This window comes from Microcebus murinus, chromosome 11 (genome assembly GCF_040939455.1).
Source record: "Microcebus murinus isolate Inina chromosome 11, M.murinus_Inina_mat1.0, whole genome shotgun sequence".
NCBI lineage: Eukaryota > Metazoa > Chordata > Mammalia > Primates > Cheirogaleidae > Microcebus > Microcebus murinus.
Window position 1 is genome coordinate 50,293,790 of NC_134114.1, and position 26,331 is coordinate 50,320,120.

The window sequence follows — 26,331 nt, forward strand, 5'->3', positions numbered from 1 at the left end:
TGGTGCATGCCTGTAGTCCCAGGTACTCAGGTGGCTGAGGCAGCAGGGTTGCTTGAGCCCAGGAGATTGAGGTTGCTGTGAGCTAGGCTGACGCCATGGCACTCTAGCCTGGGCAACAAACTGAGACTCTGACTCAAAAAAAAAAAAAAAGGCTTGTAAAAGAATGTACTTATTCATAATAGCAAAAAACTGGAAACAACCCAAATGTCCACCAATGAGAGAATGCCTAAATAAATTGTAGTGTATTCCTAATGAAATAGCAGTAAAAATTAAAATTACTGTTACATACAGATGAACCTCAAAACATTATATTAAATGAAAGAAGACAGACACAAAAGAGTTCATATGGTATGATTTCATTTATATGAAATCCAAGAACAGATAAGACTATACAGATAGAGCACAGAAAGTGGTTTGTATTAGTTTTCTATTGCTGTTGTAACAAATTACCACAAGTTTTGTGGCTTAGACAACACAACTTTATTATCTTATGGTTCTGTAGTTCACAAGTCCAGTATTGGCCTCAGTAGGCTAAACTCAGGATATCAGCAGAGTTGCATTTCTTCCTGGAGCATCTAGGGGAGAATCTGTTTATTTGATCATCCAGGTTGTTGGCTGAATTTAGTCCTTATAGACGTAGAACTATGGTCCCTCTTTCTTCATTGGTCCCAACTTCTAGATGCCACCTTGCATTCCTTAGCTTGTGGCCCCTTCCTCCATCTTCAGAGCCAGCATGAGCAGGTCACATGCTTCTCACTCTTCAAATCTCTCCTGCCTTTTCTTTTCTTTTCTTTCTTTCTTTTTCTTTCTTTTTTTTTTTTTTTTTGAGACAGAGTCTCACTTTGTTGCCCAGGCTAGAGTGAGTGCCATGGCGTCAGCCTAGCTCACAGCAACCTCAAACTCCTGAGCTCAAGAGATCCTACTGCTTCAGCCTCCCGAGTAGCTGGGACTACAGGCATGCACCACCATGCCCGGCTGATTTTTTTCTATACATCTTAGTTGGCCAATTAATTTCTTTCTATTTATAGTAGAGACGGGGTCTTGCTGTTGCTCAGGCTGGTTTCGAACTCCTGACCTTGAGCAATCCACTTGCCTCGGCCTCCCAGAGTGCTAGGATTGCAGGCGTGAGCCACCGCACTTTCCTGCCTTTTCTTTCACTGTTGCATCTCTCTGACCCACTCTTCTGACTTCCTCTTCTACATTTAAAGACACATGTGATTATATTGGGCCCATTCAGGTAATCTAGGATATTCTCCCCATTTCAAAGTCTTCAAAGTTCCTTTTGCCACATAAGATAACATATTTACAGGTTCCAGGCATTAGGGCATGGATGTCTTTGGAAAATTGTTATTCTACCTGCCTGTTCTCCATGGTTATCTTAGACAGGTAGGGGATTTGTTGGAAAAGGATAACGGGGATCTTTTTGGAGTGATGGAATGTTCTCTATCTTGAGCAGGGTGGTGGTTACACAGGTATATACAATTGTCAAGTCTTGAATTATAATTTAACTTGTATATTATTCCATTTTTCCTTTTCAAGTGTTTTATATTTTGCTTATAATTTATTTAGAAGTTACTTTGTGCTAGTACTATATTAAGCACATTATGTAATCATCTCATGCATTTTTTTCTCTTAAGTATTCTGTTGTTAACACATATTAAGTTTGTTTTTAACTGATCAAGTTTGATAATGCAGTATAGTTTTCTATTGCTGTTGTAACAAATTACCACAAACTTAGTGGCTTAAACAACACAACTTTATTATCTTACGGTTCTGTAGGTCACAAGTCCAGTATGGCCTCAGGCTAAACTCGGGATATCAGCAGAGTTGCAGTTCTTCCTGCAGCATCTATAGTATAGTCAACTAGATTCTTTCAGATACATATTGTTCCAATTTGTGACAATTTTCCATTTGAATTTAAAGCCCAAAGAGGTTTCTCCTTGCAACAAAGTATAGTACATAGATTTGTCAATATTAATATTCATACAGTTATGGAAAGCCTTAAGAAAATAATGCAATAGTTTATGGCTTAAAAAACTCATTTAAGACTATACTTTCAGAGTATGCTGTCTCTAAAATAAAAAAAAAAAAAGTCTGTACTTTCAGGGATCATTTCTATAGTTCATTATTAGAAAGTTCTACCCCTAATGGGGCCAATATGTTCCAAAAGGATCAGGAGAGGAAATTGAGAGTGGAATATAGGGATCAGTTGGAAGGCTTTTGCTGAAGCCCAAGTGAAAGAGAATGGTGACTTGAACTAGGTAACATATTCATCGGCTGTTATTTGTTAAGTTTGCTGTTTAAGGTAAAAAGGACAAGGTGGCTCAGGCTCATAATCCTAGCACTCTGGGCCACTGAAGTGGGAGGATTGCTTGAGGTCGAGAGTTTGAGACCAGTCTCAGCAAAAGCGAGAGACTGTCTCTACTAAAACATAGAAAGAACTTATCCAGGCAACTGAAAAAACAAAATAGAAAAAATTATCTGAACGTAGTGGTGCATGCGTGTAGTCCCAGCTAATGGGGAGGGTGAGGCAGGAAATGGCTTGAGCCTAGGAGTTTGAGGTTGCTGTGAGCTAGGCTGATGCCACGGCACTCTAACTCAGGCAACAGAGCAAAACTCTGTCTCAAAAAAAGAAAAAACGGGGCGGGTGCAGTGGCTCACGCCTGTAATCCTAGCACTTGGGAGGCCGAGGCGGGCGCATTGCTCGAGGTCAGGAGTTCGAAACCAGCCTGAGCAAGAGCAAGACCCCGTCTCTACTATAAATAGAAAGGAATTAATTGGCCAACTAATATATATAGAAAAAACTAGCCGGGCATGGTGGTGCATGCCTGTATTCCCAGCTACTCGGGAGGCTGAGGCAGGAGGATCGCTTGAGCCCACGAGATTGGGGTTGCTGTGAGCTGGGCTGACGCCATGGCACTCACTCTAGCCTGGGCAACAAAGTGAGAGTCTGTTTCAAAAAAAAAAAAAAATGAATATGACACAAACCCTGTCTTCAATATACTTATTACAGTAGGGAAGAGAAGACATGTAAATAGCTATAATTAAATATTTAGAGAGATTTGGTGCTCTTTGTGGTTAGCAAAGTTCAGATTGTGTTCAGATTGTGGAGGTTACTTTTAGCTGAAGGGAAGAGGGCAAGGCTTCACAAAGGAAGTTGCATTAGATAGGCCTACACGACAGTGAGCTTTGGAAGTATGATGGCAAGGGTATTCATTCCACCTGGAGTGAACTGTGTAAACTCATTGGTGGTTCAGTTTTGCATAATCCTGTTTTTCAAGTATGGGATTATAGTAGCTGTAGAGTAGGCCTATGTTTGAGGAAGACTAAGAACAGGGCTTTGAAGGTATTCAAATACCAGGCTAAATATCTGTTACTCTCCCTCTCTTTAACAGATAGGTACAACTTAACCATAAGTCTGTTAGGTAATCATTCAGGTTAATTGTCTAGCCCTGTAAAAAACTCCCAGTAAGTTATACTGATTTATACCTTACAAATGCCTTACTTCAAGCAGGCTTTCCCATTGTTGGTTGCCTCAATTTTCTGTAGCAGCAGGATAGGAATGCCTAACATGAAAGATTGCAAATTGGTATAGTGGGATGAGCTGGCTTAGGAATCAGATTCTCCACCATGGTTGTGATCTAAAGGCCAGTTGCTTACTCTCTGATTTTAAATGATAGGGTTTGGATTCAGTGAATATGAGGTAGATCCCTTGTAGTGCTATGAAATCAAGGGAATAGTCATAAATTAATCTATGGGAACCACTTTGTTAAAGGTACCTATTTAGTCAACATTAAAGGCCTAATTTGTTTCTTTTCTCCTCATTTGTTATAGGAATCAGGCCGAATATGTTTAAAGCAGTGTATGACACAAAAGAGGTATTATTATGTGGTTTCTAACCTCAAAAGAAAGCACTTGTTTAGTAAGCATACAAAAATATATAAAATACAGACTCTCCCTTTCTCTGCCATCTTGGCATGTGTGGTTGACTCTGATTTCCTGCCATGTCTTCTCATAAGACTTTCAGGAATAAGCAATTCCTGGCCAAGAAACAAAAGTAAAATCATTTTATTCCCTAGTGGATTCAGATGAAAACTAGTAATAAAATCAAGTACAATTCCAAGAAGAGACATTGGAGAAGAAGCAAGCTGGCTCTGTAAGGAATTGCACATGAGATGGCATACACGTTTATGCTGTAGCAAGGCCACTATCATCTTACTTTATTAAGCTGAAAATGTCACCATTATCTGGACAGTCGGACACATTTCATTGGTTTTTCTCTTTATGTGCTCTGCACTGGTAAGCTGGTTCAGTAATATATGAGATCTTTTGTTTGAAAAAATATGTAAAATATAGACATGAGAGATGCATGCTGGAGGAAAGGCGAAAGTAATATTAATATTTAGTTAGAAGAGGACAAGAACCTCTTCTTCTAGAAGATTAGAAAAACCTTTATGGAGAGAACATATATTCATAGTAATTTAAAAAATCATGGCCGGGCGCGGTGGCTCACGCCTGTAAACCTAGCACTCTGGGAGGCTGAGGCGGGCAGATTGTTTGAGCTCAGGAGGTCAAGACTGGCCTGAGCAAGAGTGAGACCCCATCTCTACCAAAAATAGTAAGAAGTTAATTGGACAGCTAAAAATATATAGAAAAAAATTAGCTGGGCATGGTGGTGTATGCATGTAGTCTCAGCTACTTGGGAGGCTGAGGCAAAAGGATTGCTTGAGCCCAGGAGTTGGAGGTTGCTGTGAGCTAGGCTAACGCCATGGTACTCCAGCCCAGGCAAGAGTGAGACTATGTCTCAAGAAAAAAAAATAAAAATCAGTGGATTTAGCTATGATAATGAAACTTGGCTCATCTATATCCTGGGTATGTGACAAAACTGTTTAAACTCTGAGCTTCAGGTTCCATAGCTATGGGCACCACAGCTTTTAAGTGGTCAATGGCATCATTCATCTATTTCCACTCCTGACCCCACCACCCAGCAGACTGAAATGCAGCTGGGCACCAACATAACACTGTTAAATTGTATCACAAGTCTCTGCTCTGATGAAAGCCTCATGCTACCCAGCCTTCTAGAAAGAGTACTCACTATGCGAACAGAATAACTGTTACCAAAAGTTCTGCACTTGTCCTCTGAGGCCACATCAGAAGAACAAGGACAACTATTAATAGTTTGAGGAGAAGGAAATAGTTTATTAATTTGCCAGCAAATGAGGAGGTTGGCAGACCCTTGTCTCAAAGTACCAACATCCTGCTTCTGAGCAGAAGTACAGAGCTTTTAAAGGTTCTAATCAATCCCATCTTCAGCTAAAATAATCTTGTGACCTCTGCCCGAATTAATCCCATCTTCTGTGGCCCAAAGAACAAAGGACGCTCTCTTGCCCCTCTGGACCACTGGCCGGAGGCAGGGATGCAGACCCTAGTTCTCCAAAAGGAGTGGGGGATGTTTTAAAGAGACATAAAACATTCTTGCCTTTTTTTTCAAGCCATTTCTTCTGTTACATAACCTCAGATACACTGGGAGTGAGCTGTGGTAGAGAAAACTCTTACTTGAGTTTCCAGGACTAGTGAAGGGCCCTTTCATTCTCCATCACTTTTCTTTTGGGCCTACTCTTTTATTACTTACCTCTTTCTTCTTCATTTCCTTTTATCTGCCTCCACTTCATGCCACCACTTAACTCGTAGGACAGGGAGTGGTGATCTTGTAAGTCTTGAGAATTTTTGCCTTCTCCTACATTACAACTATTGTTTTTTAGATCCCTTATCTTCCTGGGCTTTTTTCATCCTTATTTTGGTAGATGACAACATTCCAATAACTTCCTAAGTAAGGGTATGTGGGAGTTAATTTTTTTAAACTTTGCAAATCTGAACGTGCCTTTATTATACGTCATAGTTGTAGATGGTTTGGTTCAGTATATAATTAGATTGAAAGTCAGTTTCCCTCAGGATCTACCAGCTTTCAGCATTGCTGTGAAAACCCAATTTCATTCTGATTCTTTTTTTTTATTTTTTGAGACAGAGTGTCAGGATTTAGTTTGAAATGTCAGTTCTTAGTGTGCTCATGGCTGAAGAATGACCAGACACATCAAAGTACGGTAAGCACAAAAATGAGGTTTATTAAAGAGAGAAAGATAGAATTATGGGGCAAGAGCAAGATATAGGTTTACAGAGCATGATACATACACTGCAGATGATGACCAGACCCAGTGTCACAGCAAAGAGAGAGTAAAAGGAAGGGTACAGAAAGGCTTGATTGTGGTCTCCATCTTATTTTATAGTGCCCGATTAGGACCTCCCTAGTGGCTCAGATGTCACCATGGAACCACTTTGATTGGACAATTGGGAGTTGCTTTACTACGCATGCGGGTCGTTTTAGGTCAAGTTCCAGACTCTATGGTACCTATTCCGCTTGGCCCGTGGGCTAGAGAGTCGTCTACATTCTTTTGCGCTGGTGCACTAAGTTCTGATTGGCAGATTTGTAGAGTATTCCCTCCTCCCCCCAAGTATGGAAATAGCTCAGGGCAAGATTAGGGTGGGGCAGGACAAAGATGAGAGCAACTGCACCCACTTTTATCCTTAGGAGACTCGGCATCCCTGGATATCTACCTAATAAGAGTCTCACTCTGTTCCCGGGGCTAGAATGCTGTGGCATCAGCCTTGCTCACAGCAACCTCAAACTCCTGGGCTCAGGTGATCCTCCTGCCTCAGCCCCCAATTAGCTGCAGGACTGCAGGCATGCGCCACCATGCCCAGCTAATTTTTTCTATTTTTAGCAGAGATGGGGTCTCATTCTTGCTCAGGCTGGCCTCTGAACTCCTGAGCTCAAGTGATCCTCCTTCCCTGGCCTCCCAGAGTACTAGGATTACAGGCGAAAGCCACCTAGCCCAGCCTCATACTGATTCTTGATCCTTTATATGCTATCTGATTTTTTTTTTTTTTTTGAGACAGAGTCTCACTTTGTTGCCCAGGCTAGAGTGAGTGCCGTGGCGTCAGCCTGGCTCACAGCAACCTCAATCCCCGGGGCTCAGCGATCCTACTGCCTCAGCCTCCCGAGTAGCTGGGACTACAGGGATGCGCCACCATGCCCGGCTAATTTTTTGTATATATATTTTTAGTTGGTCAATTAATTTATTTCTATTTTTGGTAGAGAAGGGGTCTCGCTCAGGCTGGTTTCGAACTCCTGACCTTGAGCAATCCGCCTGCCTCAGCCTCCCAAAGTGCTAGGATTACAGGCGTGAGGCACCACGCCTGGCTTGCTATCTGATTTTGCTTCCTTTTAGGGTCTTCTCTTTATTCTTAATGTTATAAGCCAACATCGTGTGCCATTGTATGAGTCTTTTGTTCATTTATTGAACAGGGTACTCAAAACATGGACTTATGAAACTCAGGTCTGGGAAGTTATATCTTTAATAATTTCCTCCCTCCATTTTCTCTGACCTTTTCTTCTGGAACTCCTAATAGTTGTATATCAGACCTTGGGGAATGATCACCTAATTTTCTTATCTGTCCTGTAATCTAGCTCTGTCTTTTTTTTCTTTCATTTTGGGAGATTTCCTGAACTTAATCTTCCGAATCTGCTACTGTAGTTTTCATTTCTCCTATCCCAGAGCTCTTTTAAAAACTTATTTAGGGATATGTTATTAAATTTTATTTCTCTGATGTAAATGATAACCTTTATTTTATTTTTTTTAATTTTCTTCTCCATGCTGTTGTACCTCATGAAATAAGGGATTTAAAAATAGGTGACTTCTGGGGCCCCAGAACCTCATCCACAAGTGTATAACAAAGCCACGTGGTTTGGCCACCCCCCCCAAAAAAAATAAGGAATTTAAAAATATTATTTATTTCTCTGTAATAAATTTAATTTAAAAATTTTTTTCTTCTCCTTAAATTGCCTGGGTTTTTTTTTATTATTATTATAATATATCTCTGTGCCCCAGGGGGAGGAGAGGGACACCTGGCAGCATCCTGGCTTAAATTGCCTGTTAACTTGACATTTCTTTTTATGTTGGTTTGTTTGTTTTAGTCTCTTTCAACTTGAAGGATTTTCTCAAATGTCTGGTCCTCCTTAGCTGGCTATTAATGGTTAAAAGTAAGACATGGCACTCTAGCCTAGGCATAAGTGTGAGACTGTCTCAAAAAGAAAAAAAGTCAGCCTGGCATGGTGACACATGCCGATAGTCCTAGCTACTCAGGAGGCTGGGCAGGAATCTCAAACTCTTGAGACCAAGAGTTTGAGATTACAGTAAGCTATGTTTGCACCACTGCATTCCAGCCTAGTCAAAAGAGAGAGAGCCTGTCTTTAAAAAAAAAAAAAAAGCAGCTGCTCTGTGTCGGTGTGCAAACATGTCAAGGGGTGAGCTTCACTATAAGGGTCACCAAGTGGTGACCTAGTCATTCCATTGGAGATCCTTCCTAATCATCAATATTTTCAGAACTTTTTTCTTGGGTTGATGCATTCTCCAGGGAGGCATGTTCTTATCTCACTTAGAAAGATGTAAGTCCAGCTGCTACCATTTGGGAGACTAGGTCAGAGAAAGAGACTGGAGATCTCACCATTTGGTACATAGAATTTCATTTCATCTCCCCTCAGCTTGCCTGGTCTCCTAAAATCCAGAATCTCTTTAGGTCAGCCACTCCAGAACATAAACCTCCAGTCATCTGCCAGGAACAGGGAGAGGCTTCACTCTCAGTGCACTCAGTTGTGCAGGAGGGAATCAGCCAATCCTGATTTCAACTCCACTTTTACCACCAATTGCATGGGCTCCTAGAGCCTCCAACTCCTGAGACTTGCTGGAGTTCTATTGTGTGAATCAACTTGCTTCTTAACTTTCCACTTCCAGTTGAGATTTCAACTTTCTTTGCTGTTTTGATTACAACCTTTTAAAGTGCTTTTCTGTTTCTAAAATGTTGTCATTATTGTTTCCTCACCCATCCTTGAGGGTTTATGCATTTTTTTCAAAAATCCCTTTACTGTCATTTTGGCAGGGCTTGAGGAAGTAACAGAGATACACGTGTGTATTCAAGCATGTTAAACCATTGTTCCTCTGTGAAACACTGCTTTCTGTTTTCTGAGACACCATGATCTGGTCTCCTACCTCCCTGGAGTTCTTGCCCAATATCCTTAGCTGTTTTTTCCTCCTCTGATCTATCTTTAAACATGAACGGTCCCAGGGCTTGCTTCTGGACATCTACACTTCTGTATGTTTCTTCCCTAGATGACCTTACCTGTGTCAGGCTTTAAATACCATTTACAGCAAAAGGAGACTACAACTTCCACCCTGACCTCTGCCTCCTGGACCTTTCCTCTTGTACACTTCTAAGCATTCCAAATGTAGCAGAATTCTTAGTAGCCCATCCAAAAAGTGGTACACCCTAAAAGCTGGTCTTCTCTTGGTCTTCTCTATTTCAGTTACTCAAACCAAAACTCAGGAGTCATCCTTGATCCTTATTTCTCTCACTGCAAGCATGCAAGCCACTAAACCGAGCAACTTTACTTTCAAAATATATGCTGAGCCTACCACTTTCTGTCCATCTCTACTAGTACCATCCAAGCCAGCATCTTTTGTCTGGCCTCCTACAATAGTCCCATGCCCCCCCACCCCTTGCTTCTCTTCTCCCACTTCCTCTTCATCCTCCCCGCCCCATACATTCTTTCCATAGTGACTAATGTAATCTTATTGAAAGATTAATCAGATCATGTCACGACCTTGGTTTAAACCCTCCAACTCTCCTTGGCACTTATTATGGCCAGACTCCTTACCTTGGTTTACATGGACTTGTATACTCTTAGCCTTCCCAATTTCTTCCATCTACTACTCCCTGTCTATAACTCTAGTCACTTTGGCTTTTCTGAATATGACAAGCTCATTCCTATCTTTGGGTTTTTCACAGGCTATTTCCTTTACCAGTAATGTTTGCCTTCTTATTGTTAAGCCTCAGCTTAAACATCGCCTCCTCAGAGACAATTCCTGACCACCAAGTCTAAAGTAGGTACCAAGTCACTCTATTTGTATCAATTTCTTTTAGTTCTCTGCCTACCACTTAGTACTATCTGATTTGTTCATTTTATTTATTTACTTGTTTAACTTCTTTTCTACTGTAGTGTAAGTTCTATGAGAGCAGGGATCTCATCTGTATTGTTCAGAGCTCTATCCTTAGCCACATATGTAATTGGCACTATTAATTTGGTCAGGAGAGGGAACATTAAATAGTTCACTAAGGAGAAAAGTCAGGAAGTTTTTTTTTAATCTTTTTTTTAATTTTATTGTTTAACTCTTTTTTTTTTTTTTTTTTTTGAGACAGGGTCTCACTTTGTTGCCCAGGCTAGAGTGAGTGCCATGGCATCAGCCTAGCTCACAGCAACCTCAAACTCCTGGGCTCAAGCAATCCTACTGCCTCAGCCTCCCAAGTAGCTGGGACTACGGGCATGCGCCACCATGCCCGGCTAGTTTTTTCTGTATATATTAGTTGGCCAATTAATTTCTTTCTATTTATACTAGAGACGGGTCTCGTTCTTGCTCAGGCTGGTTTCGAACTCCTGACCTTGAGCAATCCGCCCGCCTCGGCCTCCTAGAGAGCTAGGATTACAGGCGTGAGCCACCGCGCCCGGCCTATTGTTTAACTCTTTATTCTTTTCTTTTAGCTCAAATATGGAAGAAAATGGAAGTTTTTAAGTGTTATAAAAAGAAGAGGTGATCCATTAAGCACTGAAAACTAGCATTCTGAATAAAAATGAGTTTATGTATAAGTATGCACATAGCAGGATTTCTCAAATTTGGTACTATCAGTACTACTGATATTTTGGGCTGAATAATTCTTTGTGTGGATGGTGGGTGAGTTGGAGTTGAGGAGGATGTCTTGTGCATTTTAAGACATTTAGCCCCATGTCATCTCTACCCACTAAATGACAGGAACATCGTTCAGACCTTGCCAAATGTCCCCTGTGGAACAAAATGTTCCCCAGTTGAGGACTACTTGATTAAAAGAAGTTCCACTGTGCACTAGTCAGGAAGGAGTCTTCAGTTAGGTTTAGGTAAAAGCCTGGCATTCTAGGGCCATTCAAAGTTCATGGTCTTTTATTAGCTTCAGCTAGTTAGAGCCATGGCAATGAAACAACAGTTTCAATAGTAAGTGGAAAATTAATTTTTCACAGTGGAAAATTACTATTTCCACAATAGTAAGTGGAAAATTAATTCTATATAGTCCCACTTTCTTGTCCTCCTTCTTCCTCAGACAATAGGATAACTTCACTAAATTATCAGGTTTTGAGATTCTTGTCACCATCTTGGTTTTTTTCAGATGCCATTCTCACAGGATTCCATTTCATTTATCATAGTTACTTCAATCTCCTTTCGATGTAGAACCACTCAATGCATAAAACAACAGGATGATGGCTACACAACTGGCATTTAAAAACCTGATAACAATAACTTGACAACAGCAACTGTTAGCAACAACATAACTGTTTGCAGTGTGCCCCCTTAATCAACATTCTATTTGGATAAGCCCAAGTCCTGCAAAAAGATTCCATGGATTGGTTTTTCCACACCTTGACCGGGTTTGGCTTGTTCTTGGATTTTACACTGAGATATCTTTTTTTTTTTTTTTTTTTGAGACAGAGTCTAGCTTTGTTGCCTAGGCTAGAGTGAGTGCCGTGGTGTCAGCCTAGCTCACAGCAACCTCAAACTCCTGGGCTCAAGCAATCCTTCTGTCTCAGCCGCCCGAGTAGCTGGGACTACAGGCATGCGCCACCATGCCCGGCTAATTTTTTTTTTTTTTATATATATATTAGTTGGCCAATTAATTTCTTTCTGTTTATAGTAGAGACGGGGTCTCGCTCTTGCTCAGGCTGGTTTCGAACTCCTGACCTCGAGCAATCTGCCCGCCTCGGCCTCCCAAGAGCTAGGATTACAGGCGTGAGCCACCGTGCCCGGCCTACACTGAGATATCTTGATTTATCTTGAAGCATTTATCCAAATGCAATAGAAAGTAGTAGTGGGTAATAAGCACCACCCTGTTTAGTCAGTAAATAATGTGAAACAACTCTATTGAACAGCATCATTTTGGCAACAAACAAGTTAAAGATTTTTGTTGTTGAACAGGTACAACAGACTGTTCTACACAATTTTATTTGCTATGGTTATCATTAGAAAGGGCAGTTTCTAATGCAGTATTACAAACTAGAGATTGCCAATCCAAGGTTGAAACTTGTGCATAAAGGAATAGAAACTAACATCTCTGACTGCTAATTGAAGATTTATATTTCAACAGGCACACAGTTGAGAAAACATTAGGTCATATGAGAGACTACCAATATTATTAAAACCCCAAAATGACATATAAATCCTTTCTAGAGGGCTGATACCACCTTCTCTCAAGATCTACATTAATAGTAATATTATCTTGGTATAAATATAAAAGTCCCCAGGAGCACAATCTTTAGTTCTGGTAAATTTTACAGATTTTTTTCAGTTGTGTATGAGTCATTTAAACCAAGTATGTACTAAATTACAATAGAAAAACTGTAGTTAATCCAACCAAGTTGAATGTAAGCCTATAGCCCCATTTTACGAGAACCAATCTTGACCAGAATGTCTTGAATTAAGCAGTCAGCTTTCATGAAATCATCTACTTCAAAAACCAAAGAGTTCCTGGGAATCCTAACTCAATTACCTGAACTCTAACAATTGTGTATTTGTGGTAACAAGGTCAGCTTATACTGTGAAGCCTTAATGCCTATTATACTCTCTGTAATATCAACAATCAAGATTACCTAATATGGTCCTTTGAAGCTTTTTGATGTTTCCTTTTTTTTTTTTTTTTTTTTTTGAGACAGCTTCTCACTTTGTTGCCCAGGCTAGAATGAGTGCTGTGGTGTTAGCCTAGCTCACAGCAACCTCAATCTCCTGGGTTCAAGTGATCCTACTGCCTCAGCCTCCCAAGTAGCTGGGACTACAGGCATGCGTCACCATGCCCGGCTAATTTTTTGTATATATATTTTTAGTTGGTTAATTACTTTCTTTCTGTTTTTAGTAGAGACGGGGTCTCGCTCAGGCTGGTTTTGAACTCCTGACCTTGAGCAATCTGCCCACCTCGGCCTCCCAGAGTGCTAGGATTACAGGCGTGAGCCACCGTGCCCGGCCTTGATGTTTCCTTGAGATGACAAGTTTGGATCTGTAGCTTGTAACTGGAGCCGCTAGACAAATATTGTAAGGAGAAAAAAGTCAGAGACCTCTTGTGGTCAATAAAACTTATGCACTATAACAATAATACCAGAATGAAGCAAGGTAGAATCCTCTGTAAAAGTACATATCAACTGACTAAGGATTAGTCAATAATCACCTTGAGTAAGAACATAATATAGACTAATGGTGAGGCTATTGACAAATCTCCAGTTCCTTTAATTTAAACCATAAAGTATATTATATCATCAATTTATAAGGGTATTTTACCATAGAAACAAAATTGTTCTTAAAATCAATCTGCAAGCCTGGCACAGTGGCTCATGCCTATAACCCTAGCACTTTAGGAGACTGAGGTGGGAGGATTGCTTGAGGCCAGGAGTTCCAGACCAGCCTGAGCAACATAGGGAGACCCTGCCTATATAAAAAATAGACAAATTAGCTGGGCATGGTGGCATGTACTTGTAGTCCCAATTTTTCAGGAGGCTGAGGCAGGCTTGAGCTCAGGAGTTTGCGGTTGCAGTGTCCTATGATGGCACCACTGCACTCTAGCCTAGGTGACAGAGGGAGACTCTGTCTCAAAACACAAAAAACAATATAAAATATCACATGTCATCCATAAATATGTACAACTATTATATAATCATAAAAATTAAAAATAAACATCACAAAACTTACCATGATCATTAAGAATATTAGTCCTTGGACAGGTGCTGTGGCTCACACCTCTAATCCTAGCATGCTGGGAGGCTGAGGCAGGAGGATCACTTGAGGTCAGGAGTTCAAGATCAGCCTGAGCAAGAGTGATACCTCAGAGGCTGAGGCAGGAGAATCGCTTGAGCCCAGGGGTTTGAGGTTGCTTCAAGCTAGGCAGATGCCAATGCACTCTAGCCTGGACAACAGAGTGAAACTCTATCCCTCTCCCCCCAAAAAAGCAAGCTGGAATCTGTGTAAACTATGGATTTGGGGAAATAATGATGTGTTTATTTATTTATTTATTTATTTATTTTTTTTGAGACAGAGTCTCGCTTTGTTGCCCAGGCTAGAGTGAGTGCCGTGGCGTCAGCCTAGCCCACAGCAACCTCAAACTCCTGGGCTCGAGTGATCCTTCTGCCTCAGCCTCCCGGGTAGCTGGGACTACAGGCATGCGCCACCATGCCCGGCTAATTTTTTATATATATCAGTTGGCCAATTAATTTCTTTCTATTTTTATAGTAGAGACGGGGTCTCGCTCAGGCTGGTTTTGAACTCCTGACCTTGAGCAATCCGCCCGCCTCGGCCTCCCAAGAGCTAGGATTACAGGCGTGAGCCACAGCGCCCGGCCAATGTTAATGTAAATTCACAGATTGTAACCTACCACTGGTGGTGGTGTAAGGTACTACTCTGGTGTCAAATGTTGATAGTGGGGAAGGATGTGCCTATGTGAAGTGAAATTCTCTATACTTTCTGTTCAATTCTGCTGTGAATCTAAAACTGCTCTAAAAAAAAGTGTGAAGATGATAGTCTTTAAGACACTGGTCCATGGCCCTCCTCATTTGAAGGCAAACTAATAAACTTCTCTTTCCTCTTCCTCAAAATAAATAAAGTGTATAAACATAAAATAATTAATTTTAAAAAACAGAACACAGATGAGTAAATTTCCCATGCTCACTCAGCCATGGAGAGATGGGGCAGGGATCCGTCAAACTTAGAATATTTACTGACGATGGACATTAAACAGAGAATTAAAAGGGCGAATTTGAGTTAGCTGGACAGAACCCCGGGGATGAGAGGCAATAAGAGGGGGGACATTCCAGGCATAGGAGAGCAAGGGAAAAGGCCCCATGGCAGGGACCCAGGTAGGAGGGAAGAACTATGATGATATAACATTAAATAATAATCCACCTAAACTAAATGATTGGGCGCTGCCTTCTGTATGTACCCTTCACTTCCAGCACCAGAGGTCTCTATTGCCTCTTATATAGATGGCCTATGGAATATCAGTGTTTTTATCCTTCTGCCTTCCCTCCAATTGCTGAGTTCCTTGTGTGTTTTGAGGGGTAGAAAACAGAAAGGGCCCTCTCGTTTTTCTTTGCATCCACAGAAAGACTGAGCAAATGACAAAACCAATGGGGTGAAAACGTTAAGGATAGGTGAATCTGGGGTCTACAGATGGCCTGTAATATTTTTGTTTGCAACTGGTTTAAGTATGACATTATTTCCAAATAAAAAGCTAAAACAAACCATTGGCCTTGGGAAACTGGTTAATCTTGAAGTAATCAGAAGCAAACGGCAGGTGACATTCTTAAGGGACAATCAGTGTTGTGGAAACATTATGGGTCCCCACCCCACCTCTCCGCAAAACCCCTAAATTTGGTCCCCGCGTTGCTAATTTGTGATCCTGGCAGACTCATCCAAGCCTCCGAAAGCTGCTGGAATGACCAAATGAAAGAATGTATATCTAGGCCTTTCATAAACTGTAAGACATTGCTGCTTTGCAGAAGAGTAAAGTGAACAGTAAGTTGAACTAGAGCCCAAACTGCTTCTCACATTTATTTCTAAAACTGCCGCCGCCTAATAACCGTCACTTGTCAAAGGCCACAGGCCATCTCCTCGGCTGGCTCCCACAGCTCACAGGAGAGCATTTCTCGCCTTTCCAGGTGGGTGGCGCGCACTCACCTCCTGCCTGCCTCCTTACATCTCCTCGCGCCTCTCAGGTGACCCGGGCACCTGCCCAAGAGCGCAGGCGCGGAGTCAGACCACGTGAGGGCCTGGCTGGGCGCCGCCAGTGCGCAGCCTCACTCTGGACCCGCCCCTCTCGAATGCCTTCGCGGGATCGCCCTGGAAACGCATTCTCCGGAACCGGCAGCCGCCAATGGAAAGGGAGCGAGTGCCTCGAACAGGCCAATAAGGAGGGAGCGGTGCGGGGTTTAAACCCGAAGCGGGGCCGGCTCCTCCTGGCGTGCTGCGGAGGAACGGCTGTTGATCTGCGGTGGTTCAAGGCCTCCGCTGGTCTGGTGCTGCGGTGTTGTGCTTCTCCCCGCTGAGTTGCTGTCTGGTGAACAGGAAGCCATGGCGCTCCGGGTCACCAGGGTAAGCCGCTGCGGGCTGGGAACAAACGCGGCCTTCCTCCCTGCATGCCTTCTCGCCTGCGGGAACCCTTAGCGCGGGAGAGGGCCGCCGCCGCGATTTCAGGAGGGTGTGAGGGAGGGTCACCGAGAGAGCGCCGGGGTGGGCGCCTGGCATGGTGGGGAGTTTGGGGGCTGACGGACGGAGGGAGGAAGGTGAGAAAGGAAACTGGATGTATCTCGGGTAAATGTGGCGGGGTGGGGGAGGGGGGAAGTCGACTGGAAACCGTATTAAAAAGTAGTGGAGGGCCCCGGAGTGAGCCCTCTAGCCTCAGAAAGAACGCCTCTGCAATCAGAGGCATTTTCGGTTTCCTTTAAAATGTAAGTTCTCGGTATTTTAGAAATGGCCATACCTTCACAGGAAATCCCTCAATAGGTGGTGTGAGAGGTTCTGAGAGGTAACTGACTTGTCATGGCCTTAGAGTAGGCTCTGGAACCCACGTTTCCCCTTGGGACCCATTTTTAGTTGTCTTTCCCTCTGGGAGTCTCTCTTGTTCCCCACCTTAATTAACCCTTGACTCATTCGAGTCTCCCTGGACCAGCTCTTAAAGTGGTCTTGCTTCTTTCAGAACATGAAAACTAATGCTGAAAATAAGGCGAAGATCGGTATGGCAGGCGCAAAGCGTGTGCCTGTGGCCACTGCTGCAGCCTCCAAGCCGGGGCTGAGGCCAAGAACAGCTCTTGGAGACATTGGTAACAAAGTCGGCGACCAGCTGCAGGCCAAAATGCCTCTGAAAAAGGTAACTAGTAACTATCTATCTTATCCAAGTTCTTTGTAAGAGCCCATCTTCACACTGTGACCCTTGATGCAGAAACATTCCATTCTCTGTTTCCTCTACAGGAAGCAAAAACTTTAGCTACTGGAAAAGTTATTGCTAAAAAACTACCAAAACCTCTGGAAAAGGTGCCTGAGCCACAGCCACAGCCAGAGCCAGAGCCCGAACCTGAGCCTCTTAAAGAAGAAAAACTTTCGCCTGAGCCTATTTTGGTAAACTTATTTTTAGCATTTTAGAGTCTGTTGTTTTCCCTCATTTTACTGATGCATGCAACAACATTTGAATAAACACTTAAAATTTGTTTGAGTGCTTAGCGTGAGTCAGGCTCCACTTAGCACTTTACATACATTAACTTGAGGTAGAGAGCAGATTAGGTGAGTTATTAATGACTGTACCTCTACTTTCTAGATAATGGCTTTAGAGAAGGTGTTTTTTTGTTTGTTTGTTTTTTTTGAGACAGAATTTCTCTCACTCTCTTGCCCAGTCTAGAGTGCCGTGGCATCAGCCTGGCTCACAGCAACCTCCAACTCGTGGGCTCAAGCAATCCTTCTGCCTTAGCCTTTCGAGTAGCTAGGACTACAGGCATGCGCCACCATGCCTGGCTAATTTTTTCTGTATATTTCTAGATGTCCAGCTAATTTCTTTCTATTTTTAGTAGAGATGGGGTCTCGCTCTTGCTCAGGCTGGTCTCGAACTCCTGACCTTGAGCGATCTGCCCGCCTTGGCCTCTCAGCATGCTAGGATTGCAGGTGTGAGCCACTGCGCCAGCCTAGAGAAGTTTTAAGTTAGGGTTACACAGTTAAGTGGCACATATGGGATTCAAGCCCAGTGTGTTTGGCTTCAGAATCTATGCTTTTTTTTTTTTTTTTTGAGACAGAGTCTCACTTTGTTGCCCAGGCTAGAGTGAGTGCCATGGCGTCAGCCTAGCTCACAGCAACCTCAAACTCCTGGCTCAAGCAATCCTCCTGCCTCAGCCTCCCAAGTAGCTGGGACTACAGGCATGCGCCACCATGCCCAGCTTATTTTTTCTATATATATCAGTTAGCCAATTAATTTCTTTCTATTTATGGTAGAGACGGGGTCTCGCTCTTGCTCAGGCTGGTTTTGAACTCCTGACCTCGAGCAATCCGCCCGCCTCGGCCTCCCAGAGAGCTAGGATTACAGGCGTGAGCCACCGCGCCCGGCCGAGAATCTATGCTTTTAATTGCATTCTTATATTACCTCCTTTGTTAATAGTATTAAGTATTAGCTCCCTGAGCCAAAGTTTTGTTGTCCAAGTACAAGCCATCTCTGCCTATCCATAATTTATTGACTGAAACACAGAAAGAATGTTCTCTTCAATCTTTAACTCCCTAATGTGGCCACTAAATAAGCCTGTAACATTGGAATATGTAAAGGAGTGAAGCAGAAAGAATGTAGCTCAAGCTCCTGGGCTCAAGCAATCTTCCTGCCTCAGCCTCTCCCGAGTAACTCTTCAGGCATGCGCCACAACACCGTCTAGTTTTTTCTGTTTTTTTGGTACAGACGGTCTTGCTCTTGCTCAGGCTGGTCTCAAACTTCTGACCTCAAAGGATCCTCCTGCCTTGGCCTCTCAGAATGCTATGATTGCAGACACGAGCCACCATACCCAGTCTGAAGCTCTAATTTTTAAAACTTGGCTAAAACCAGTTGGAAAATTAGCTGTAGTATTAATTCAGTCTAGATTCTTACATCTAAGGGTAAGAGATTAAAGGCTATTGCTTTGGTGTTGAATTTCTGGGCATAGCACATGAAACATGTAGCCTGCATAGTCTTTAATTGGGCATATCAAACTACATGAGGCTTTCTTGAAACATTCTATACTCATTTTTGCCTTTGCTTTCCCATTAAGAATGCCCTCCCCACCCTTTCATTTAGCTAATAACCTTTTCATCCTCCAAAATAGCTCAAGGGTCAACTCCTGAAACTTTCCTTAACTTTCCTCATTCCTCTCCTGTTCCTAGAATCAATCTTATTACTTTATCTACTTTGACTACTAAAGTCAAAGCCCCTTGTGGATGCTATGAAGTTGGTGCCTAGCACATATTTTGATCTGAAGAAAGTGCTAGATAAATGTTTGAACAGTAGGGTAAAAGGAGCTTGAAGGAAATGGTTAATGGTAATGAAGTCAGTTAATCCTTGGTAGTTCCAACAGAATTTTTATATTCTGAGTTGTGAGAAGCAGTCCATGTTTTGAAATAAACACTAAAGACTGAGTTGTCATTCATTCAGATTAATTCACATGTTGCTGATAAACAGATAGTACTTACCCATTTCCTTTGGAGGAAAGTCTAGAATATGAATTTGGTTGCTTCTGTCTTCTGTTTTACTTTTCCTTGAAAGAAATAAATTATAGGCCAGGCACGGTGGCTCACACAGTGTGCTCACTCCTAGCACTCTGGGAGGCCGAGGCGGGCGGATTGCTTGAGGTCAGGAGTTCAAGACCAGCCTGAGCAAGAGCGAGACCCTGTCACTACTATAAATAGAAAGAAATTAATTGACCAACTAATATATATAGAGAAAAAATTAGCCGGGCATGGTGGCGCATGCCTGTAATCCCAGCTACTGGGGAGGCTGAGGCAGGAGGATTGCTTGAGCCCAGGAGTTTGAGGTTGCTATGAGCTAGGCTGATGCCATGGCACTCACTCTAGCCTGGTCAACAAAGTGAGAGACTGTCTCAAAAAAAAAAAAAAAATAAGAAATGAGTTATATGTTTATTCAGAATGGGTTCTTGAGTTGGTACTAATCTGATCTTCATTTCCAAACTATAGTGTGTCCTCTTTTTTGCTGTTGTTTCAAGAGGTCTCTCTGTTTCAAGGTTGATACTCCCTCTCCAAGTCCAATGGAAACATCTGGATGTGCCCCTGCAGAAGAATATCTGTGTCAGGCTTTCTCTGATGTAATTCTTGCAGTGAGTGATGTGGATGCAGAAGATGGAGCTGATCCAAACCTATGTAGTGAATATGTGAAGGATATTTATGCTTACCTGAGACAACTTGAGGTCAGTATTATAATTAAAGTCTATGTTTTTTCTAAACTATATCCAACTTTATTAAAGATTTTCTATCAACAGTTTACAATAATTCACGTAGGATGTGGGCAGCATTTATTAGATTGCACTTTCAGATTCTTCATAGAATACCAAAAATGAAAAGTCACTAATCAAACCAATGCAATCTGTTTTCCACTTTGAACAGGAAAGTTCAAAAGTAGGATGGTTGTTGCTGGGCATGGTGGCTCACGCCTATAATCTGAGCACTCTAGGAGGCTGAGACATGAGGATCACTTGAGATCAAGAGTTCAAGATCAGCCTTGGCAACATAGAGCAGCAAGACCTTGTCTCTACAAAAAAAAGAAAAATTGGTTGTGGTGGCAAATGCCTGTATTCTCAGCTACTTGACAGGCTGAGGCAGAGGCTTGCTTTTGAGGTTGTAATGAGCTGTGGTGAGGCCTCTGTACTCCAGCTTGGGCAACAAAGTGAGACCCTGTGTGGAAAAAAAAAAGTTAGGGTGGATATTGTTACGGTTCTTGGTAAAGGAAAGTCCACAGATTGAATGATTGGTGTGTGTATGTGTATGTATGTATCCCCATCACAGTTTGGAGTGGGTAAGTCCAAACTTTGGATTTAAGGGGGATAATAAGGCAGGAAGTAGATGGGTATATAGAAGATGGTAAAAGACTATAGCCACCCCTGACAAGGCATTTTGTGTCAGTATGGCTGATGTGCATGCAGTTGGCAAGGGAATTATGTACAAAAAAGGAGTACACTCAAAAAGTTAAGTTTTTGATTTTCTTCAAATTTGTACCACTTCTGAAACTTTCTATTAATGGCATTTGACCTCCCCCCACCTCCAAACAAGAAAGCATTCTATATAGTAACATAAATTATACAGTTTTCAGATTTACCCATTTGTTTCTAATGCATTGTGTTATGTCATTTACATCAGTCTCCTACTTGGTCCTTTTGGGCCTCTCCATTTTCTACAGAATCCTCAAGCAGACTTTGACAGGACCAGCTTTTCCTCCCTTTTTGTTTTTTTGGTTAGTTTTTTTGTTTGTGCTTTGTCAAGTTTGTATTTTAACTTTGGAGGATGTAGTTTAGTAAATGTATATGATGTATATGCTATTTCTTGATGGCTTGTTTTTCTTCTTAGTTATGTTGGGGTTTATACCCTGGAACAGGCAGGAGTGTGGTAGCATGAGTTCCAGCTGATCTGGTAGTTACTGATATTTTCTCTACAAAGCTCAGATTCTGGGTTTAGAATCTTAAGTGAAAAGATCTGAGATGTTAGTATGGTATCTTTATTTAGGAAGAATTGGATACCGAGTGTGGGCCAGCAGCAGTTGTGGTGAATTGAACATAAGATTTGACAATATGGAAAACCTGTCACACTGTAATGTTCTCTTTCTTTCCTAGTAATGGTGCTGTTTATAGTGACCATATGAATAATTGAATTAAGAACTGTTAAAGATTCTAAATGCCCCAGAGCTATTTTGTATTAACTAAGTGATCTTTCTGGACTTAATATCACATGGAGTCTTGCTTCTAAAGATAATTGGCATTCTCTTTTGCAGGAAGAGCAAGCAGTTAGACCAAAATACCTACTGGGTCAGGAAGTCACTGGAAACATGAGAGCCATCCTGATTGACTGGCTAGTACAGGTTCAAATGAAATTCCGATTGCTGCAGGAGACCATGTACATGACTGTTTCCATTATTGATCGGTTCATGCAGGTGCGCATAATTTAGTAATTGAGGGTGCTCCTTTTCAGAGTCCTGAGTCATAAGAAAATGATTTTTTTGGCCGGGAATGGTGGCTCATGCCTGTAATCCTAGCACTCTGGGAGGCCGAGACAGGAGGAGTGCTTGAGGCCTGGAGTTTGAGACCAGCCTGAGCAAGAGCGAGATCCCATCTCTACTAAAAATAGAAAGGAATTAGCCAGACAACTGACAATATAGAAAAAATTAGCTGGGCATGGTGGCGCATGCCTGTAGTCTCAGGTACTCAGGAGGCTGAGGCAGGAGGATTGCTTGAGCCCAGGAGTTTGAGGTTGCTGTGAGCTAGGCTGACGCCACGGCACTCTAGTCCGGGCAACAGAGTGAAACTCTGTCTCAAAAAAAAAGAAAATGATTTTTTTTTCAGCTAAAATCTGTCTCAGGGGATAGGGTGCCATTAGTTGAGATTTTACTTTGTGAGTGTCTTTCCTTAGGAAAGACACCTCTCCTTAATAGCTCTATGTCTCCTTTGCAAATACATATTACTTATTCAGTTGAAATTCCCATTGTAGAATAATTGTGTGCCCAAGAAGATGCTGCAACTGGTTGGTGTCACTGCCATGTTTATTGCAAGCAAATATGAAGAAATGTACCCTCCAGAAATTGGTGACTTTGCTTTTGTGACTGACAACACTTACACTAAACACCAAATCAGACAGATGGAAATGAAGATTCTAAGAGCTTTAAACTTCGGTCTGGGTCGGCCTCTACCCCTGCACTTCCTTCGGAGAGCATCTAAGATTGGAGAGGTATGGGTTTCTTGAGAAACTTTTGGTATGGTATATTAGGGAACACTGCTGCTGACCAAGCAGGTCTAATTCAACATGAGGAAGTGATAAAGATATTCTTTAATATTTTCAGTCAGGCTGCATATTAATATTAGGGCCTTCCACAGGCAACTGTGGGATGTTGTAGACAAACATTTATAGTTATAGATGTGGTATGCAGGTTAGTGCCAATGTAAAATTCTTGGAAAGAAGCTCAGTGTTCTGTGGGTTTTGTTCCAGGTTGATGTTGAACAACATACTTTGGCCAAATACCTGATGGAACTAACTATGTTGGACTATGATATGGTGCACTTTCCTCCTTCTCAAATTGCAGCAGGAGCTTTTTGCTTAGCATTGAAGATTCTGGATAATGGTGAATGGGTAAGCTGTGTCCCACAAAACTTCCAAGCTTTTATATTTTATTTAAGACAGACAGGGTCTGGTGTCACCCAGACTGGAGTGCAGTGGTGGGATGGCTCACTGTAATATCAAACTCCTGGTTTCAAGTGATCAATCCTCCTGCCTCAGCCTGGGATTATAGGCATGAGCCACTGTGCCTGGCCTACCAAGCTTTTAAATTACAAATGGTGTTTGACTGAATACAGAAATTTTGTCATTAAAGGACAATTCAAATGGTTCCTAAATATGGAATCTTCTGAAGGAATGGTCAAAAATGACACCTTTTTTGTGATGTCTGCATAGAATGCTTTCATTTATTTACCCTAATTTCATCTTTATTCCTTTTGAGAGAAGTAGGGCAGCTAATACTCCTTACATATGGAGAAACTCTCAAGCAGGTCATATGATATGTTAGAAGTTCATTCTTAATCATTGATTCGACAAATATTTCTCCTATGTTCTAGGAACTATGCTAGGCCCTAGAAAGAGAACTATGACTAAGAGAGTTGACCTCAAGGAACTTGAAGTCCAGCTTTAGGGTGGACAATGATATAATTAGGTTTGAGCACATTTCCTTCAGAAGCATGAAAGTACCTGGGGAAGGAGGTGTCTTAAGCTTGACTTAAATTTTAATTAAGTTGTACATTACTCATCTTCTCACCCAACTCTTAAAAAACACCTAGAAATTTTATGAAAACCATTTTTATTTTTTATTTTATTTTTTGAGACATAGCTCACTGCAAACTCAAACATCTGGGCTCAAGTGATCTTCCTGCCTTAGCCTCCCAGAGTGTTAGGATTATAAGCGTGAGCCACCCACACCTGGCCAAAAATTGTTGATGAGCATTTTTATTTTATTTTTTTAATTTCAAAATGTTAAGGGGGCAATTGAGCATTTTTAACATTAACTTTTGTTGTCTTAGACACCAACTCTACAGCATTACCTATCATACACTGAAGAATCCCTTCTTCCTGTTATGCAGCACCTGGCTAAGAATATAGTTGTGGTAAATCGAGGGCTTACAAAGCACATGGTGAGTCTATTTGGTGGCATTGTAAGATGTTAAAAAATAATTCAGACTTCATGCCTGCAAATGCAGAGTTTATTTTTAAGGAGTTGGATGTTTTAATTGACTATTTGTATCATTGGGTCTTGTGATTTGTTTTTTTGTTTTCCTTTTTAATGGTTATGCTCTTCTCTTCCAGACTATCAAGAATAAGTATGCCACATCTAAGCATGCTAAGATCAGCACTCTAGCACAGCTGAATTCCACACTAGTACAAGACTTAGCCAAGGCTGTGGCAAAGGTGTAACTTGTAAACTTGGAGTACTTTATCTGCAAATAAAATTGGCACCATGTGCCGTCTGTACATAATATAATGTTGCATTTACTTTTAATAAAGCTTGTGGCCCTTTTTACTTTTTATAGCTTAACTCATTTGAATGTGGTTACTTCCTACTCCAGGATAACCTAAAATTGTCTTAAAAAGTATAGCGGGGAATAATTTTAAAAGCTGCTTTCAGTTTACCTGAGGACCCAATTGATGTATATAATTGTTTATGTTTATACCCTTGGTTCTTGTTTTATGTACCTGGCTTTTACTTTATTAATATGAGGTATTAAGGTGGGGTGAAGGTATTTAAAACCTTTTACTTGCATAGGGCATACTACATGTAAGCCAACTCACCTTGAAGAATGTGCTACATAGTTCTATTTTAAAGTAAAAGTCTAACACCTCATCCCAAGTCCCTGTTTTGTTTCTTCTAGTGGTTGCTGCCATAATTCTAAGTGATTTACTTTTACCACTATTTCTTGAGTTAACAGCTTTACCCTAGTATCTTTTCAAATTTTTCACTTTCAAAAATGAGAAATAATTTATATTCTATGCCCAATTTTCATTTTATATTTTTGTGTATTGGTTAAGAAAATAAAACAAGATGCTCAAAACAAATGCAAAGGTATCTTTTTAAAAATTAATTTACCTCCCTCTTACTCTCTTCTAAGTCACATCTACCTCAGCAACACTGATAGTTTGGGATGTTATCCTTCCATGTTTTATATAAATAGGGGCAAGCATATAAATTGTTCTGGGGATTTTTACAAAAAGGTTCCTTCTGTATACATAGCTGTTTCTTTTTTTTTTTTTTTTAGACTAGTCAAGTGCAGTAGTGAGGAGGGGGGAAAGTAGTAGAACAAGGAGTTCAATCTGTAACTGACTGTGAACAATCACGTGAGATAACTCACTACCTTCGGACCAGCCATACATAGCTCTTTCTTTCAATGTGTATAGGCCTACCTGTATTTGTGCATCACATTACATAGTACAGATACATAGTAATCTTTGACTTTCTGAAAAGTAAAGACTGGTGAAAAGTGGACTACATATACAACAACCCAGTGGTCCCAAAAGATTAAGGTACTGAAGTTTTACTGTATCTTTTCTATGTTTAGATACACAAATAACTGACCATTTTGTTACAATTGCCTACAATATTCAGTAGAACAACATACTATACAAGTTTGCAGCCTGGGAGCAATAGGCTATACCATATTAGCCTAACTCTGTAGTAGGCTATACTATCTAGGTTTGTGTTATGTACACTCTGATGTTGGCACAATGATGATATTCTCTATGATGCATTTCTAATGATATATCGCCATTGTTAAGTGACACATGACTGTACTATAATGTGTTCAACCATTCTGCTCTTGATATTCAGGCAGCTCCCCCCCCCCAAGACAATGATTTATTTTATCATTTTGGCCGGGTGCGGTGGCTCACGCCTATAATCCTAGCACTTTGGGAGGCCAAGGCAGGTGGATTGCTTGAGGTCAGGAGTTCGGAGTTCGAGACCAGCCTGAGGAAGAGTGAGACCCCGTCTCTACTGTAAATAGAAAGAAATTAATTGGCCAACTAATATATATAGAGAAAAAATTAGCTGGGCATGGTGGTGCATGCCTGTGGTCCCAGCTACTTGGGAGGCTGAGGCAGGAGGATTGCTTGAGCCCAGTTGTTGGAGGTTGCTGTGAGGTAGGCTGATGCCATGGCATTCACTCTAGCCTGGGCAACAAAGCAAGACTGTCTCAAAAAAAATTGTCATTTTATACCATGCTTTTCTTTATGTATGCTAGGTTCCCCAAAGAATATGTGCATTTTAAGTTCTGACAGAGCCAGATGACAATGTACAAAAGTGCCAATTTTCTCTGCATTATTAAAACTGAAAGTAATCAGTCTTCAATCTCTGAATCCAACTGGCAAAAAACATTCTCTCATTTGCTATTTTAATTTAACTTCT

At 41.5% G+C, this 26,331-nt stretch overlaps 2 protein-coding genes, 1 long non-coding RNA gene and 1 pseudogene across 3 annotated transcripts in view; 3 read left to right on the top strand and 1 right to left on the bottom strand.

Annotated features, from left to right (window-relative positions):
• Positions 1-2,090: 2,090 nt before the first annotated feature.
• Positions 2,091-2,196, top strand: LOC142874133 (uncharacterized; annotated as a pseudogene).
• A 1,808-nt stretch (positions 2,197-4,004) lies between these two features.
• Positions 4,005-4,297, top strand: LOC105881927 (large ribosomal subunit protein eL39-like). The gene is given in 1 exon segment (XM_076008372.1): positions 4,005-4,297. A coding segment is annotated over 1 exon segment (156 nt). The 3' UTR covers positions 4,161-4,297.
• An 11,756-nt stretch (positions 4,298-16,053) lies between these two features.
• On the top strand, positions 16,054-24,468 carry CCNB1 (cyclin B1). Its single transcript, XM_012782890.2, has 9 exons — positions 16,054-16,262; positions 16,867-17,037; positions 17,139-17,285; positions 19,910-20,092; positions 21,667-21,825; positions 22,380-22,616; positions 22,875-23,015; positions 23,957-24,067; positions 24,240-24,468. Exons 1-9 carry the CDS (start codon positions 16,242-16,244, stop codon positions 24,345-24,347), a joined length of 1,278 nt encoding a protein of 425 aa, XP_012638344.2. The 5' UTR covers positions 16,054-16,241; the 3' UTR covers positions 24,348-24,468.
• Positions 19,909-26,331, bottom strand: part of LOC105881354 (uncharacterized) — a 53,919-nt gene continuing 47,496 nt past the window's right edge. Inside the window, exon 4 of the long non-coding RNA XR_012921690.1 lies at positions 19,909-20,576. This is a non-coding gene — a long non-coding RNA (uncharacterized LOC105881354). The remainder of the gene's footprint in view (positions 20,577-26,331) is intronic.